General features: G+C 39.1%; 1 protein-coding gene across 3 annotated transcripts in view; it reads right to left on the reverse strand.

The window, feature by feature from the left end:
* Nucleotides 1–19,553, reverse strand: part of TOM1L1 (target of myb1 like 1 membrane trafficking protein) — a 1,502,644-nt gene that overhangs the window by 1,220,373 nt on the left and 262,718 nt on the right. For 2 of the 3 annotated variants that reach the window (XM_044090473.1, XM_044090474.1), the window contains exons 2-3: nucleotides 10,084–10,168; nucleotides 9,781–9,859 (exon numbers count right to left, since the gene is read on the reverse strand). In XM_044090473.1, the coding sequence (XP_043946408.1) occupies nucleotides 9,781–9,859; nucleotides 10,084–10,168 (164 nt within the window). Of the gene's footprint in view, nucleotides 1–9,780; nucleotides 9,860–10,083; nucleotides 10,169–15,114; nucleotides 15,216–19,553 lie in introns of all 3 variants that reach the window. The other variant, XM_044090475.1, reaches the window with a different exon arrangement.

Here is a 19,553-nt window from a genome sequence, read left to right on the forward strand (position 1 = left end):
GTAAGGGAGGCTGGCAAATTATAAAGTAGTAGGAGCTGACAACATGCCTTGTAAAACAGCTGTGGCAAAACCAGCCCTAGTCTTAGAGTATATAGGAAGGTGATAATGCCTAGAGAAAGTATGCACTGAACTCCAAGTAGCTGCTTCCAGAATATCCTTAGTTGCCACCCCTTAGAAATGCTGTTGAAGTGGCAGTAGCCCTAGTGGAATGAGGCCTAATCCCAGCTGGAATCTCCTTGCCATGATGGGAATAACAAAATGCAATGCAAAAGCCAATCCACCTAGAAATAGTTTGTTTTGACACAGGCTTGCCCTGTGAACTCAAAGCAAAAGAAACAAGTAACTGCTGAGACTGCCTAAAATCCTTAGTCCTGCTCAAATAATAACGCAATTGCCTGTGTACATCTAAAGTGTGCAAAATCTTTTCCCTTTATTTTGAGGATCTGCAAAAACGTAGGCAAATGAATAGTTTGGTTTAAAGCCACACTAGAAACCACCTTAGGCATAAAGGAAGGATTAGTACGTAATGATACCCTGTCCTTATGGAAAATCAAAAAGGGGCTCTACTGCCATAAGGGCCTGCAACTCAGACACCCTTCTTGCAGAAGTAATAGCCAACAGGAAAGCAGTCTTCCATGACAAATATTTCAATTCAGCAGTAGCTGCAGGCTCAAAAGGTTGTAGAGTAAGTTTTTCCAACACAAAATTGAGATCCCAAGCAGGAGTAGGAGCTCTACGTGGGGGTCATATATTCTTTCCCCTCTAAGAAACTGCTTGAACAAAGGATGCGAAAACAAAGGTGGGTCACAATCATAGTGAGCTGAAATTGCTGCAGCATGAATCTTTATGGAAGAGAAGGACAAACCTTTGTCCAATAATTCAGTAAGATATTGAAGAGCCACACTCAAATTAGGCTCTGAAATCTCCAAATTCTTTGCTGTACTCCAAAATAAAAATCTCTTCCATTTTTCTGTGACACTCTCCTTGTACTAGGCCTTCTAGCTTCCATAATCACATTTAAAACTTGTTGAGGAAGTTGAGACCTGCTGTGTTTCAACACAGAATATGCCAGGCTGTTAGATGAAGAGAGTGAAGCTTGACATTGAGCAGATGACCGTCCTTCTGAGATAACAGATGAGGAATCAGAGGTAAAGGCCATGGAGGCTTCTTTACCAGACTCCGTAGTAGTGGGTACCAGTGTTGCCGAGGCCAATCTGGAGCTATCAAAATCATCCTTGGCCTGTCTTGTCTGACCTTTAATAGTACCTTTGGAAGAAGCGGTAGAGGTGGAAAGGCATACACATGAAGGTTTTTCCAACTGAAAGACAGAGCATCCACTTTCCAAGCTGTGTGATGAAACCCCTTTGTGCAATACTTTGGCAGCTGGTGGTTTAGTGGAGAAGCTTAACAGATCTATGTCTGGAGTTCCCCATGACACTGTCAGTTTCTGAAATACATGAAGATCCAGTTTCCACTCGTGGGGATCCATGATTTGTCTGCTTAACACATCTGCTAAGGAGTTCTGTGCTCCTGGCAGAAACCTTGCCTGAAGAGTTAGTTGCAAGCTTAGCGCAGTCTCCCATAAAATCATTGCTTGCCTGCATAGAGGATAAGAATGTGTTCCGCCTTGCTTGTTGATGTACCACATGACAGTTGTGTTGTCTGTTAGAATCAACACCTGCCCTGGAAGAAGTAACTCCTTGAAAGCCATTAATGCAAACTGGACTGCTAACATCTCCTTCATGTTGATATGTAGATGCTGTAGTCTGGCATGCCACTTGTCTTGTATCCACTTTCCATTTAGATGAGCTCCCCAAGCAATGTCCGAGGCATCTGTCGTTAGAATCTGACTTGCCTCTGGCCGGGTCACAGAGAGTCCCTTGTTTAGGTGACATTCCTGAGCCCACCACAAAAATTCCTTTTGAATGCAAGGTATTATTTGAATGACAGTGTCCAAATCCTGGCAGTGCTGTGTCCATACATTTTTGAGATACCATTGTAGCTTCCTCATATGCAGTTTGGCATTGGGAAGCACCAGAATACAAGATGCCATGAACCCTAATGCTTGAAGGACTGTCCTTGCAGTCAGCACGGACTGATGAGATAGTTGATGGAAGTAAAGTGACAGACTCTTTTGTTTGTCCGGGGTTAAAAGGCCATCTGGGCTGCTGTATTCAGTCTTACACCCAGAAAGCACATGTCTTGAGAGGGTACTAGACTGGACTTTATTTCGTTCACAGAATACCCTAGGCATCTTAGCACTGCTATAACATATTCCAGATGCTGTAGAAGGTCTTCCTTTTCTTGAGCCAGAATCAGGCAGTCGTCCAAGTAAGGATAGATTTGAATTCCTTGAAGCCTGAAGTAAGCTATCACTGGAGCCAGAACCTTTGTGAATACTCTGGGCGCAGTAGATAAGCCAAAGGGCAATGCAGAGAACTGATAATGAGAATTTCCAGCTCGAAACCGCAGATACTTTCTGCAACTTAGTCTTACAGGCACATTAAGGTAAGCTTCCTTGAGATCTAAAGTTACCATCCAGTGATCTTTGCCCAGCAGAGGTAAAAGCTGTTGTAACGTCAACATCTTGAACTTGGGAATGTCCAAAAACGTGTTGAGGAGAGATAAATCCAAAATTGGTCTCCACGTGTTCCCCTTCTTTGGTACAAGGAACAGGCGAGAATAAAATCCTAGGCCCCTGTCTGACACAGGGACTGGCTGAATGGCCCCTATGTGAAGTAACTGTAAAACTTGCTTGTGAGCCTCTTTTCTTTGTAGAGGAGGAACGTCTGGCATGCCTTTGAAAGGGGGCATTGTATGGAAATAAAATCTGTAACCGTGGTGAATGATATCCAACACCCATTTGTCTTGAGTAATTAAATCCCAATTTTCTTTGAAAAGAGACAGTCTTCCTCAAAGGAGCTGCCAGACGTGAATCTGCTGGCAGCTGAAAACAGGTCATTGGGTCTGTTTACGAAAGGACTGACCCTGCCCTCACCAGAAGTCTGAGCAGGTGAACTCCTGTTCTAGGCCTAAAAGAACTTTGAGCCCTGCCCCTACCACGCCTACACCTTCCCCTTCTCTGACAATCATAAGCAGGTTATGTCCACCCCTTAGCAGGCCAATTTCTTCTAAACTTCCCTGGCTGCACCTGCTATAAATCTTTAACAGTTTGCATAGACTTAGCTTTGTCCTCCATTTTCTTTAAAACAGCTTCCACAGGCGAACCAAACAACACATCAGACTGTAAAGGAGCATCCAAAATCCTTGTCTTAACATGCTCAGCTAAATTCTGATCCTTCAACCAGGCATGCCTCGAAGAACAGAGCTGGTAGCAGCCACCCTCGAGGAGGCCTGTACAGCATCAAAACCACATTGCAAAGAATGCTTACCCACTTGTTCAGACACATGAACCAAATCCAGCAACTCTTTACACTCAATACCTTCCGCCAAAGCATCCACCTTAGATTTCAATTGTGAAAGAAGGTAATTCTGATATTTTAACATGTGAAACTGACAATTCAAAGCTCTCATGGCTAAAGTGGAAGAAGTATACACTTTCTTTCCCCACCTATCCAAAGCCCTCGCCTCTTTATCAGTGGGGACAGGATTTTTAACCACAGAAGCTTTTACACCCTTAGGCCCCTGAGAAATAGTTTCTGGGTCCGCCCTAGGACTCTTAAACAAATATTTATGAGCTTCGGGCACCCTATAATACCTATCAGGCTTAACAGGAGCAGGAGGCAAAGAGTCAGGGTTCAGGGAAGCCTCTGCAAAACATCTTCCACCACATTCAACACAGGAGGAATAGCTAAAGGCCTATGCTGGGGTAAAACAAGAACTCCCTAAGCCTTTTCCTAGAGTCAGAGTAATCCTGGCCTTCCCATTTAAAGTGCTCCTCATGGAATGCAAAGTCTCTGAAAATGAGAAATCCTCAGGTGGAGACGCTGTAGGAGTGGAATCATCCACATCAGAATCAGAATAGGTAGGATACTCCTGCAAATCTTCCACAGAAGATTCTGAAGCCTCAGAACACTGTTCAAAACAATCAAACTCCGGTTCCACCCTAGGCCTCTTATCAGGCGGGGCATAGAACCCCTAATCATAGTAATCAAATCTTCTGCCATCTTAAGCATATGTTTCTTAGGTACAGAACCTGAAATGGTAGGAGAAGCCCCCACTGAAGCTGAAGTAGGCCTACCTCTCATAGAAGTTTTGGCAACAGAAGGAGAGGCCCTAACTACCTTGGGAAGAGAGGGAAGAACAGTCACCTGAGTAGCCCCTCAGCCTGGCCTACCTCTTGAGAAGGCACATCCTGTAAGAGTATAGTTTCTGCCTGGGACTCCATGGAAACTCCTGGCAAAACCTCCGCTCCACTGAGCCTTCTAAAGAACCGACGTCCGGACTGCCGGTTCCTCAACCCTAGGCTTCACTGTTTTATCCTTGCGCTTCTTGAGGAAGCGGCGCCGGAGCATCCGACGGCATTTTATAATTGCAACGCTTCCCAAACACTAACCTGGCACAGTCTAACCTCCTCTTAATAGTGCGTTTGTTAAACCTAGCACAAGAGCGCAACCAACAACGCCGTGCTCAGGCCCTAAACAAGGTATACACAAGGTATGATAATCCCTATGAGGTATCTGTTTCCCACAAGAAATACAGTTATTCACTTTTTCTGACATCCGTAAAATACTGAGGCAAGAAAAACTAAAATGTTCCCAACGGGTACTTAGCCAACTCTGTTTCGGTCTGAAACTCCGGTTTCGGAAATATTTCAGAACGCCAACCTGCACTCGCAAAACTGCTTCTGCATCGGACCATGCGGCAAAAAAGACTGAGGATATGACGTCGGTCATGCGCATTAGTACCCTGACGCATTGACGCCAGTCTAACGCGCCCTGACCGACGCCAGCCTTATACTCTGGTATTCGGGCCGACTGGGACGCGGGCTATACCCAATAGTCAGGACTGCAGCAATGGAAGACGAAGAACATCTGCTTCTGCATCGGACCATGCGGCAAAAAAGACTGAGGATATGACGTCGGTCATGCGCATTTGTACCCTGACGTCCTGACGTCAGACTAATGCGCCTTGACCGACATCAGCCATATACTTTGGTATTCGGGCCGACTGGGACAGCGGACTACCCAAGTGTTAGGACTGCAGCAATGTGGAATGAAGAACATCAAACTTTAATGTAAATTTTAAAAAAATATCTGAGAAAGCAAAAGCCAAAGGGATTAGCTTGAGATCAGTGCTGGGTTTCTGTTGAAAATAAACCCTTGTTTCTGACTTTTGGCTCTAATAAAGTCTATAAGAAGAAAGTGCTTATCAGAGCACATTTTCTTTGAAGAACATTGACTAAATGAAATATTTTCTGAAACTTGTTAAAGTTTCAACTGATTTAGGAACATTTTTAAAGGGATCAAATCTTTTCATGTACAGCTTCTAGCAAGAAAGAAGGGTTCATTCTCAGCAGAATCCTAGCACCACTTTCAAGCTAATCCTTTTGGCTTTTGATTTTTCATTCATCCTGGTGGTTGCTTCTAGGCTCCCTCAGGTTGGTTTAGCTTGATCTGGATAGCTACAATTGCACAGGACCTGTGATTTTGTCTTATTTGAAACCAACACTGCCAAAGAAAATAAAATTCTCAATTCATTAGAATTAGAATATGCATTTCCATAATTGCTGATTTCATAGCCCACAAAACAGGAAAACTGCAATCAGAAGCAAACAAAACGCGGATACATCTTCCACTTCTTTCATAATGAGTATCATCACTGCCCCTCTCTCCTTCTGTCTCTCCCTCTCTGTAGATAAAGATTACTTGTAACTCATTACAGCTCTGCAAACCCAACTTCTTCTCTTTCACATTCAGAGTATTCCATATTCCTCTTGTACAAAAAATGGAAATCAAAACCAAAAACCCCTAAGAATACTTCATCAGTGTTCTTTAAAATTACATTCTGCTGAAAGTACCTCATCAAAAATCATCCTAGTTTCTTGGAACTCTATTTCACAGAAAAATGGAGATGAGCAAGCTTTTCACACGTTCTGTAAAAACACATACTTACAACATGTCCCTGTAGATACTTAAAAAAACAACACCTATCCATCCTTGTACACAGATATACAATTTAGCTACACTGATGTATAACTGCTTCCCTGTGACCTAAGCAAATCCTTAGCGATTCTATACCTGCATAGCAGAGTACTGCAAATTTATTTACTTTATTTTCTCTTTTACTTCCATTTTTAGGTGAATAAGCAGTTGATACAGCTTATGTATCTCTGCAATGCTATATATAGAATTCTGACTATATTCAGTTGTATTTTCTAATTACTATTTATTTGTCCTTGACTGATACCGCTTTCTCAGAGGCGATCTCTGTCTAACATACAGAGCCATGTCCAACCCAGAATTGCTGAATATGCTCCATCTTAGCAAAACCAAATCTACTCGAGCTACACGCTCTAGGGATATAAACCTCAACACAACAATGAATAGAACATGCTGGAGGGATAGATTCCCTTCGCATAGACTTCCCTTACTATGGAACAGGGTCCCAATCTACATAAGACAGAGCCCCTCACTATCACTCTTCAAGAGGAACCTTGATGAGTGGATGGGTAACAGAAAGTTCACACCGGGGATCACACCAACAGCACTACTACATAGGGGCCAAGGGTACTAGCTGCTAGTACAAGGGTCTAGGGAACTACTAAAGGGGAGGTGAATACCGCACAACGTGGCTGGGCTAATATATGCCTTCAGGCAGATAGCCCAGTACCAACCTATGAAGCTATACTACTACATAATTAAATAATATAAGAACAAGAAGCCTTGGCTGCAAACTAAATGTATGTCAAAATGGCTGCCCACTATTAAATGATTTTTGAGATATAACATTTTCAAATTGACATCTGCTTATTGATATAGGGATATTAACAACAAATTAAAGGTAAAAATATTGTCAAATGGATGTGTTTTCATTTTAATGCATAGGTGATTTTTCCATACAGTTAGAATCCCATGTATACAAGTTCTGGAATGTTAGTCACTTTCTAATGGTTTAATTAAGTTGGCCTTTAATAAACTATGACTCTATGTAAACAAATTCAGAAATGTCAGTCTTCATTGTCAAAACACTCAGTTATTTGTGTTTAGTGTAGTAGCATTTATAGTTAAAAAGATTGTAGATACTTGTTTAAAAATATTGAGACAGTAAAACAGAAATAACAGTGTTCGATTTTATAAGCAAGCCTCCAAAACTGTCTTACAGTCTATAAAATTTATTTAGATTAAAATGGAGCCCACACTGATGTACTGCATTCCATTTACTTTAATCAGGCTTTTAAACACGGATAAATAATTCTGGCACTTTACAATATTAAATACGTGTTTCCACACACCCCTATTCTCCTTTCATACTTTATCATCATGTTTAACAGAATTCATTAATTCTGAGACTAATATACACCAAAACATCACATTCGTCTGCCTCTTGCATTTTTCATTTCCCTAACAGTATACCATGTTTTATCCTAACTCACCCATCTATCAAAAATAGTTCTCATGTTTAATGTTAAAATTGTATTTACAAGTCAATATGAAAACATAACTTTGTTCATTGCCTGCTGTAACATGTCAATTTCCCATGTGTATTTCCAATGATATCATTTCAATATTTTCAATTTCTTTCTCATTACCAGCTCAACAGTATAGGCAATTGTTTGTGTTTTTCTTTTGGCTTTTTCCAGTTAGGGGTTGCCACAGCGGAACTCCGGTCCGCTAATGATTGGCAGTATATTTTTTTACGGGTGCCGAGGTGCCAGCTCGATGCCCAACTTTCAACGAAGGCACGCCCATTCTACACGTCTTTCGAACGCCACTCGACCACGGGGAGGACATGCAGACTCCACACAGAAGGCACTCCAGCCGAGAATCGAACAGGAGAACCTCTCGTTGTGAGGCAACGCTACCGCTGCATCACCGCTGCTTACACAACAGTATAGGCAATTATTTAAATGTATTGGCCACCCACTAAAGTATATGTATATAACAAACACCTAAAGTACAGTATAATCTTACACTATACAATACCAAATTATACTGTTTTTAAAGCAAAAAAGTGCATTCGTTTTGCATTTTATTTTGTTTATAAGAATAGGCCCAGAAACTTTTTTCTTGAAGATGACAGCTCCTGCCATAACATCATGAGATACCTCTCCCACAATGCGTCATTAGCTAAATTAATGTATATACTAGTGTACTACTAAGCAAAATGCAGCAATGTGTCTTTCTCACTTCCTAGAAAGACAAGCTGACAACTAGGGCTTGCAGATGGAACACCTTACACAGACAATTAACATGTGAAGATGTAGTAGACAAAGTAAGGTAAGCAAGACACTGCTCTACTAAAAGCTGCTTTCCTTACCCAGAATGCGTTGCAACAGTAAGTTAATCATTACTCAGTGTTTGACATAACATTATTTTGTAGGTATGGTTATAGAGAAGGGCTAAGTGAAACTAAACAGCACGTTATAACTTCATTTTTTTGTGAAATCATTTGTAGCTTTAACATAAGGAGTACAACTGTTTTAACGACAGTTGCTGTATAATTAAGATAGAAACTGATCAATGCACCAAGTACAGCCCAGATATGCAATTCTGACAAAATGTCATTACTTTTGGTCTGTATAAATACAAGACTCTTTCACACAATTTTATCTAGTCAAGCCAGTTATAAATCCAAATAATCATTTGTCTGTGTAATACTAGAGCCATCAACTTTTTACATAATATCATTTATACAATGAAAATCCTTGTTCAGTGGTAAATGCCCACACTTTAAAAGTTATATGATAAGATATCCAAGATACATTTTCATAAACTTTTCTCCATTACTTAGTAAGCTGTTAGATTTAGAGCTATACAGCTCTGGCTATGTATGACATTGATAGTCCCCTTTCCTTTACCAGCAACTGGTTGTAACAACTTTCTTCCACTCACTTGAAACAGTCTCTGTTTCCAAGTTCACACTAAGAAAGCTTATTAATTTCTCCACTCCTCATTTCTGACATCATCTATGCAGACTGCCACACCAAGTTTTAATTTACTCAACATACCTAGAACATTTTATTCACTGATTTTTTCAGAAGAAAATCACCTCCAGAACTCAACCAGTTCACTGCGATAAAAGCTCTGTTAAGTACACATAAAATGGTTTCTAAAACCTCTTCCATAACAGATGCTTCACTGCTTTGTTCCAAAGTAACATTACCATATCCCATATATATCAGGCAGCACAGCAGGTAGCACTGTCACCTCATGACAGGTTCTCTAGTTCAGTTCTTGGCTGGGGTGCCTTTTATTTGGCATCTGCACGTCCTCCCTTTGTTCAAATGGGGTCTTTTTCAAGTGCTCCGGTTCTCTTTTACATTCCAAAGACATTCAGTAGTTGGACCTGATATTCTAAATTGGCCACAGGTGAGTGTGTATAAGCATGTGTGTGGTATGGAGAGGTAACAGTGGCAGGGTTAGCCACTCAGCGGTGTGAACATTGGCTCCAGATAATTGTCACTGTTGAAATTACATCCCAACCCTATGTGCAAAAAGGGAAAAAGGGTGATGGATCTCATGTTTATCAATACACGTAGCACTTTTAAATTTACATAAGCATAACTAAAAATGTGTATCTGTACATTATTAACTTGCACATGCCTACAAACCTTTTGTTCCTACTTTAAAGTTGGGAGCTACAGCATTAACTACTTACAGAAAGAGAAAGTCTAACTTCTGTTTGGTTCCAGTTTCTGGATATTCTTTTCTTTAAGGCTTTCACGGCATCTTTTGGTCTAATATAAAAGAAAAAAAAAAGATACAGAAATTTAGTGACTTTCTATATGGTTACTTTTTGTGTCAGCATGGTTTTATAACTCACTTTACCAGTACATAAAAGCACACAAATTCCACATTACAACAATCAGATTCTATTAAGTCACAGAGATGTTGTACATACACAGTATAAAACATATCATTAAAGAAAGAAAGAAGCTTATTGACATGAAATATGGCTCACCCCTCTTCTGTTGCATTGATTATATCACAAATTTGGTTAAACTGGCCCCAGTCTTCTTTGTGGAGTGTTCCAATAGTAGTTCTTTCTGGAAAGTAAATTATTTCTGCTTTCAGTTGCAAAAGTTATACTTGACTACTATAATCAAATTCAATTTTTTCATAAACTTTAACAAACTTTCATACAACTGTGTATCACCATTCTATAGCATGGTGGTGGTGCTGCGGTAGCATTGTCGCCTCACAGTAAGACTATGTCCAGTTTGATTCTCAGCTACAGCATCTTCTGCGTGGAGATGTGTGAATGGGCGTACCTTCGTTGAAGGTTGTGCGTCAGGCCTGGCAAGCCGGTACATAAAAATCAACTGCCAATCATTAGCGGACCGGAGTTCTGCTGTGGCGACCCCTAACCGGAAAAGCCGAAGGACACAAACAAACAAACAAACTCTTAGTAAAAAAAAAATTGATAAAGCAGTTTAGGTACTTGTTTGCAAAATTAGTAAAACATGATAAGGCAGTTTAGGGATTTACAAAATATTTAAATAAGCAAAATGCAGTTGTTGTGTCTTTCGTTTTTTCCCGGTTAGGGGTTGCCACAGCGGAACTCCGGCCCGCTAATAATTGGCAGTAGATTTTTACGTGCCGAGTTGCCGGCCCTGACGCACAACCTTCAAAGAAGGTACGCCCATTCACGCAGGTCTCCATACAGAAGATGCTCAAGCTGAGAATCGAACAGGACAACGTCTTACTGTGAGGCGACAATGCTACCGCAGCACCACCACCGCAGTATAAATAAGCAAAATGCAGTAATATTATCAAATGGTTTCCGATACACATTTGAATGACTACTTATGAAATTATACATCCCTTAAAAGACCCACTAATTAAACCAAATCAGCCAATCAGTAAAGTAGTAATGACAGCAAAAGTGCTTATGTGATAGTTATTTAAACTCATTTAAAGCAAAAAAAAAAAAAATAATAAGAAGAATAATGCAAATGAACACAAATATTTAAAAGTACCTTGTAAAATATATGTATGACATCCTTTATGGAAATACCACACTGGAATTTTTGTCTGCCTACGGCACTTGATCATATTTGGACAGCTGATTTGTTTATTTATTTATTTATTTATTTATTTTATTTTACATTTGTTTACCGGGGAGGACCGAATGGAAAAAGCTGTCCATTTTCAGCGGAGGCCCGGGGAGAAAAGTTCCAGAAACAATTGCTAACATACTATACATATATTTACATGAGCACTGTGGTTAACACATACAGTTATAAAATATAGCAGATAATAACATATGATTGCATTAGCATCACTTTAGGCGATCACTTTTGCCCCTTTAGAATGTTTGCAAATAATGTTAATATTACCTGGGTGTGAACACAAAAAATAGAATATGGAAATGACTAGTACTAAATGCAACACACTTGCCATCTGGTTCCATCCCAAAGCAATTCAGCAAAATGCTTAAAAATATCATGGTCTCCAATATGAGGAAATGAGGAAATCATAAAATACCAATTTCTCAGCAAAAAACATCAACCTTTTAAACCTGAGTTGTATTTTCATTAACAAATGATCAGAAAACACACACACACACACATAAACAAATACATACGATTACCAAAGCTCGGTTCTTTTTTTAAACATCTTTGTTAAACCATTTAAATAATGGCACATGTATATATACATTAACAGAAGACAAACCATGCCTATATTTAGCCATTATTTTCATGCAATATACACATATTTTTAAACAATTATCAGTCACTCAAAATTACATGTATTGTTCAATTCCTGACTTCCCTTCACTCCTCCCCCTGAACATGATTCTATAAGAATTGTTCCCACAAATTCTAGTTATTTCTATGCAACTATTCTATGATTCTTCCTTTTTTTGTATAGATCCCACTCTTCCAATTCTATTATTTAATTTACAATACTTAGTGTTTTGATTAAAGTTGATTTATGTTTTGATTTCCATTGTACAGTAATTTCTTTTCTGGCAGTCAGTAGCATTACAGTAAAGGTCAGTCTGCACACAAGAACAGACTGCAAATGTCAACCTTCTCTGAAGAAAACACCAAGAAGTATCTACCTGCAGCACTGAAAAAATTAGGCAGAAGCCATGTTTATGAAAGCCAGTAACCTCGTCATTTTATTAGGTGCCTGTGGTTTTGAAGCTCAAAACTGTGATGAGGTATTAGCAGACTGAAAGATACAAATATAGTCACATTCTGTAGTCTTCTCCCTGCCATGACACACAGCAACATCAGACCCCCATAGCATATTTAAAAACAGGCAGTGTAGGATTGTAGGGAGAAGTGCAACCCCCTATTTTAATTCTTTGTCTTCAAAGCTGGGCCTCTTTGCAAGAATTCTTATTATTATTGCTGATAATAATTGTTTGCCGCTGGCTTTGTTTTCCTGAAATTATTTTTTGCAATAGGGAAATAGGGGGACAGCTTAATTACTTTGCAAAACAAGGCAGAATTGCCTCAGAAAGAGCTGCAGTACAGACTATGACTCATTCACAAAGAAAACATTTCTGCATTAAGTTCAGAGGTCTCAGACGTTTTTTTTTTTTTGAGCTACCTCAGAATTTACCCCGCCGGCCCCATATAAACTTGTTCACAAGTCCCATACTTAGCTACCCACCAGTATCACCTACAGTAGGTGCTTCTCCTTACCAGGAGAGCACATGAACATGGGTCTGCCATTCCAATGCACAGGTTCAAAGGGTACAGGACATGCAATGCAAGGACAAATGAAGCAACAAGAGGTAGATGGGGACTGTCATGCTGTTTCCGTAGCCCTACAGCCCCCTCCCCTTTATGTTGACATCACATCAGGCTGAGTGTTCCATGAGGAGAATCTCAAACCTGTGCTCCAACCTAGACCTTGCATCAATTTCCCTGAACACAGACCTCTGAAAGAGTTGCTCTAGGCAGATGCAGTCAAGTCCTGCCCCACCATGTTAGACTTGCCACTCTACTGTCACACAAGCCCAAACAAAATGGGAAAATGTGTAAAAGAAAGGAACCACTGCCAGGCACATGCTTAGAAACATTACCAGGAGTGACTTCTTATAGAAAACTGAAAAGCAAATACCTTATTCTTTTTAGCAATAGAAACCCATCATGAAAACAAATCCTGATAGATGCCATTAATATTCAAATATTTCAGGCTTTATTTTGTTATTAAACACATGTTCACTTACACCAAAGAAGTTCTGCTAAAAGCAGTCTTTCTATACACTGGCAGTACATTGGTACAACTAAAATGCTCTGTTAAAAACTGTTTAATCCAGTATTCAATGCAACAGTGCTGCAGCCATATTAATTAAATTTCATATACATGTATTCCAAGGCCACTGCATCAAGTTATGACTATCCATGCCTTGCCAGAGTCCTTACTTATGCCACAACTCCTCATTCTCCCTTCCTTCTTTTTGTACTTATTGATACGCAATTTTTTTTTTCTCTACAGAATAATATTTCTATTAGGGCTTGTGTCACTTGTGAAAGTAAGTTACAGTCCCATGCAATGCCCACTGTGCATCCTCCTGGAAATGTCTGGGGGATTAGGGCTATAAAGCAAAAACCTAATGTGGATGACAGCTTTAGTCCCAGTTCACTCATTAATTGAGCATCCAGGGGAGATTTGATGGACAGCAGGAAAAAAAAACAGACATAACTTCTGCAACAATTACGGCTGCATCATCAGACACAAAATCTAATTATTAACCATGTATTTAATACTGACAAAGCAGACAGACTCAAATGACAGAACAACACAATGCCTTTACAGCACTAACATTAAAGGTTGGTTACTTTGCATCAGGGTATGTTGCAGCATCACTATTTCAGACAATTAGTAGTGCTCTCACTAGTGTCTGAAAGTGGTATAAATAAATTATTAGAATCTCACTTGTACCATGGCAGAGGTTTCACTCCTCAATTTACTTTACTGGCAAAAAGGTGTGCTTATTAATAAGAGCTGCTGGCAAGGGCTCAACATTACACATACAGTACAGAAAAGGCCATACTCAAAAACCTAACGGCTAAGTAAGGCATATGTGTGCTCAGTGTCTTATAAACTATGCTTCAGTTGTCAAAACACACTAATTAATTTCTAAGTAGTCTCTGTCTCTATAGTCAGTTATAATGCTTATCTAGTGTCAATTTCTGTTTCTGTATCGAAAGTTGTATTTTTATCTATTGTCAATGTTTTGCTTCCGTATAGATGACCATATTGTTATCATACTGTTCAACTATTTGCTTTTCTGTACTGAATGTAGAGCTTTTCTTCCCGGCCCTCTGCTGTAAATAGACATGTGTCCAGTTGGACTATCCCGGTAAACAAATATAAAATAAATAAAAAAAAAAAAAAAAAAAGACAAAGAAATTATTTACTTATTTATTATATTTGTTTACTGGAATGATCCAGCTGGGCTGAAATGACCCCTTTTCAGCTAAGGCCTGGGGAAAAAAAAAACTCCAAAGAAGAAAAACACAAACAAGTAATTTGGAAAATGCTGCTCCAAAAGGTTGCCTTTTGCTGCAGATACAAGACAAAGGAGTAAAGACGTTTATCTTCCACCTCCTATGGTCCTAAAGCATGAGACAGACTATCAATAGTGGGTCTCTGGCCATCACAGTACTGTACTTGAGAATTCTTCCATTAGATGGATTATGAGGTTGGACAGATGCAGGGATAGTCTTCGCTATTCCAAGCAGAAGGGGTTGCCTGGATGTGTACTGTATTCCATAAGGTTAAAAGAAGTCAAATATACAACTGTAATCAAAATGGAGTATGATGCAAATTGGGAGCCTGGCACATTCTAACGGACAAGTAGGCCTTTTTGTGCAACTTGTTAATTCATTGTTACATCTTTTGAACAATTTTACATTTTTGTGTAAAATGTTTAGGACATCAAATCTGAATATTCAATTATAAACTATACTTAGATTGTGCTTTTAGGAGCAGGGATAATGAAAGAGATGCATGTTGAATATCTGACCTTCAAGTCACAATTCAGAGTGATGCTTTCTTTCTTTCTTTCTTTCTTTCTTTCTTTCTTCTCTCTTCATTGCTGCTATTTCATGCATTGTAAAACATCAGCTTGTGAGACAAATAAATACTTACTTTAGTGCTTATGTAATACAGAAAAATACATTTTTGATTTTAAGTATTACATATACGTCCTGTGAGAAAAAGGGAAAGTATACATTTTTGATATGCACTGAATCAAAATACTTTACTGTAGGAATGTTTTGAAATTAGCACACAACATTAATACCAAAACACAGGCTGCATCCTCTTTGTGATTCTAAATACAGTAAACACTAGTTTTAGCTCCTTTCATACACAGACTGTCCCAGCAGAGTGTGACCTTCTTGATAATGCACATCACCTATGATGTGAGAAATAACAAGAACTATCTACAACTCAATGCTATGATAATACTTTTCACAGATCCTCAGACACTCGCATTCACTTTTCCATTGATAAGTCAGATCAGTGACCGTTTAACTGTGATCAAGTCACAGTAGTGATCAGTCAACTTGATGCATAGAGCCTGCCCCCCACAAAGATAACCACCTTCAGTACACATTTCTGTTGTCTTACTGTGATGAAAGTAAAAAACAAATGGAGCAATACATTTCAATATGCTGCTTTCAGGTGCACACAATCAAGGATCACTTAACAGCAATTAGTCATTGCCTTTTCCTTTCATATACAACCTGCTTCAAAATATGGCCACTTTCTATATACACCTCTGATATCCGACTGAATGAAAGTGAAAGAAGTAGTGGCCACAGTGGTATATCAGCTTACCATCCATATATATACTGTACAGCTCCATCACAAGCCATATCAATTATCTTTTTATTAATGATTGTGTAACTATCAAACTATAAGTTATAAAAGATAATTGATATGGCTTGTGATGGAGATTTACTGTATGTATGTGGATGGCAAAAACTCAAATACATTAGCCAAACAATGCAAAGACAGATTTCACTAGAAAAGACACTCATGGTGGGAAAGAACAAAAGCGAAAGATGATGGTGGCAGTGATTATGATGGATAGACAGTATTATTGAGGTAATGTTGACCAGACCGGAGTTCCAAAACACAAAATGTTTTAATGGAAACCACAGAATAATACAGAACACAACGAAAGTACTATTAAGCGCTTTCACCCGTAAATTCTAACAGGCTTCTTCAGAGTAAATTAGTTTCAACTGTGAATACACTTTTTATACACTTTTTAAAATAGTTTGCGTCATGCACACACCTCCCCTTATACCCAATCACAAACAACGGCAAACATGAATGCTAAGATAATTCACTGAAAACAATCGTGTTCGTTTAAACTATTGCGTAATAACAGTTCCCAAAATCAAGTGTTTTAACCACACAATAAACATTCATTTGAATTCATCATATAAAGGTACACTGTCTAAAGCATGTAAAATATGTTTAACTATATTAAAACTGTGTGTACTGTTAAAACCTAAATTCTAAGATAACACTAACATCCAATTAATGTATCGCGGTTTACATTATAATTTTTTATTAAAACTTTATTAATATATTTATTTAAAAAAAATTAAATACAGTAAGATCTTAGTTTTAAAATGCTCGAAATTGAAATATGGCCATTGAAAAAAGAAAAAAAAATGTTTTATCTAAACCGCGATAGCCTAGTACCAACCTATGAACCTATGAATTTGTCTGACCTATAGATGACCATTTCATGTGTATAAAGAATTAGAGGTATTTGAGGTTGGTCAGATGGGAGTTTGTTGATATATTTGGAAAGTAGTAGATGGGCTAAAGTAGAACCCTGGGGACCCCTTTCATAAGATAAGCTGTTTCAGAGGTGGAGGTGGTGCCTAATTTCAACTTGAAGGATCTATTGCTGAGGAACTGTACAAACCTATGTATTACATTCATCACTAATGTCTACTTCAGTTAGTTTGCAAAATAGTAAGTTATGGCCAATTAGATCAAAGGCTTTTGTGACAAAGACAGGCCCTGTCAGGTTATCTTTGTCCATACTGCTTAGGATGTCATCTGTGTAGTAGTACAACGCTGTTATGGTGCTGCATCCCAGACCACAATCCATGTTACTTCCCGAGTAGAAAATGGTACTGATGTAAATAAGCAGTAATTTGGTTGTAAATAATTCTTCTAGTATTTTACCTAAAGTGGGAAGTACTGAGATAGGATGGTATTGATAATCGGTAGTTGGTTTGGAACTTTTGGAATAGGAGTGACTAGAGCTTTTTTCCACATCTGAGGAATGATCTGACAGTGATCAGGTAAATCTGTGCCTTCACAAACTGCTGCCTCTCCACCTATCAACAAAGATAACTTCCTTTGACTACCTAAATCTCTGATGTCTGACCAGAATGAAAAAATAACAGCCAAAGTAATGCACTATAATTTATTTCTTTCATACACATGCAACCCTCCTCTGGCAAGCCACATCTTTGATCAATTAACCGTGACTCAGTAATGTTCTTTGTTTTTCTCACCCTGAATTTGTATTCCCTCCAGTGTAAAACTGTGATGAGTGCAATAAATAATTGCCACAGTGAAGTGTTTAACCTTGCTAGACTCATAACTATACATATTCACCAACCACATCTGCTTTAGTTAAAAAAAGAAAAAAAAAATGCATTAATCACAGCTGTAAGTAGTGTGGAGAGCTAACAGATATACACAGTGTCCTTTCAGTAATTGTTTTTAGTTTTGTAGGTATAAGTGAGAGCACTCTAAATTGGCCCTAGGTGTGAGTGTGTGCATGTGTGTGCCTTCTGTGGAAGGTTGGGCGCCGGGCTGGCAACACGACACTGTAAAACTTCACTGCCGATCATGAGCGGACAGATGATCCGGTGTGGCGACCCCTAACTGGGAGAAAGCCGAAAGAAGAAGAAGAAGAAGAGGTATAAGCGAGAGGAAAAACATCCCTGAAATTCAAAGCATTTGATTAGAGACTGTCTGGCAAGTACTGAGACTGAATGCTCTGAAAAGCTGATATAAAGTGATTATCTAATATTTTAACAAGACATAGACTGACTAGTCATGGCATGTAACTATGTATGAGAGGGAGGAGTGAGCAGCCATTTTAATAACAATAATGACATCTCATTTCAAATACACATGGCTCACAGGTCTGGTCATCTGCAATCCAAGAACAGCAGAACAAGTCACATCACTTGCAAACTTCACTCGCATCCCAATAAAGTTTATATGTTGCAGTAAGTAAAGTAGTTAAACATAAGCATGTACAAATTAATCAAAAACAAAAACACAAAAAATGTGTGATTAAAAACAAATGCAAGTTAGTTAAATATTCAGGACTGATCTTAAGAGTAAAATGAATCACTGTATGAATGGGTTACTAGGCTTAACTACTGCAGAAATGTTCAGAACATAGTGACAACCACAGCATGAGATGCAGTCCCTTACTCTGGAACATTTGACAGGAAGTGGGACAAGCAACATAAAGTACAGTTGTGTACACTTACCATAAATGTAGATGTTCGAGTGTATTCACTGTTTCAGTCATCACACTTGGGTTATCTGCCTGCTGATAGCCCTCAGTAGGCCTGAATACCAGAGACTTAGTATTTCTGCGTCGGTTGTTGTCGCTCCAGGACTGACGTCAGGTTGTCAGAGGTATAAAAAGAGGCACCCGACACCATTACATCAGTTTTCCTTGCCACAAATGTCAGGAGACCCCCAAATAGGGAACTAAGTTAATGTGGAAAAAACACCACCATTAAAAAGTAAATACCAATAGCCCTGTAAGGGGTGAGTAATAGAGATAGAGATGGAGAGAGAGAGAGAGACAGAGAGAAACAAGGGGGCTGGAGGGTGGGAAACCAGAACTGCAACAGTGAATACACTCGGACATCTACATTTATGGTAAGTGTAAACAACTGTATTATGTTCTTTGTGTTTCACTGTTGCAGTCATCACACTTGGGTTGATTCACAAAGCTGAAGAATGGGTGGAAGCAGTCAAGAAGAGTTGGGGCTGGCTAGTATGCCCTGCAGGACTGCTGTTGCAAAACCCACCCTGGATTTGGAAAAAATAGGCAGGTGGTAATGCTTGGTGAAGGTATGAACAGAACTCTAGGTAGCAGCTTCCAGAATGTCCCTGGTAGGGACTCCCCTGAGGAATGCTGTAGAGGTAGAAGTTGCCCTAGTGGAATGCATTCTGACCCCCTGAGGGGTTGGTTTCCCATGGTGTTTGTAAAAGTAATGGATACAGTGTGCTATCCATTTGGAAATTTTTTATTTTGATATGGCCTTCCCTCTGCCCCTGGTGCAAAACTGACTAGTAACTGGTCAGATTTCCTGAAGGGCTTAGTCCTATCAAGGTAGAATCTGAGCTGTCTGTGCACATCTAAAGAGTGGAGGATCCTTTCCCCTTTATTTT

Source organism: Protopterus annectens, chromosome 12.part0 (genome assembly GCF_019279795.1).
Source record: "Protopterus annectens isolate FY-2018-M chromosome 12.part0, PAN1.0, whole genome shotgun sequence".
Taxonomy (NCBI): domain Eukaryota; kingdom Metazoa; phylum Chordata; order Ceratodontiformes; family Protopteridae; genus Protopterus; species Protopterus annectens.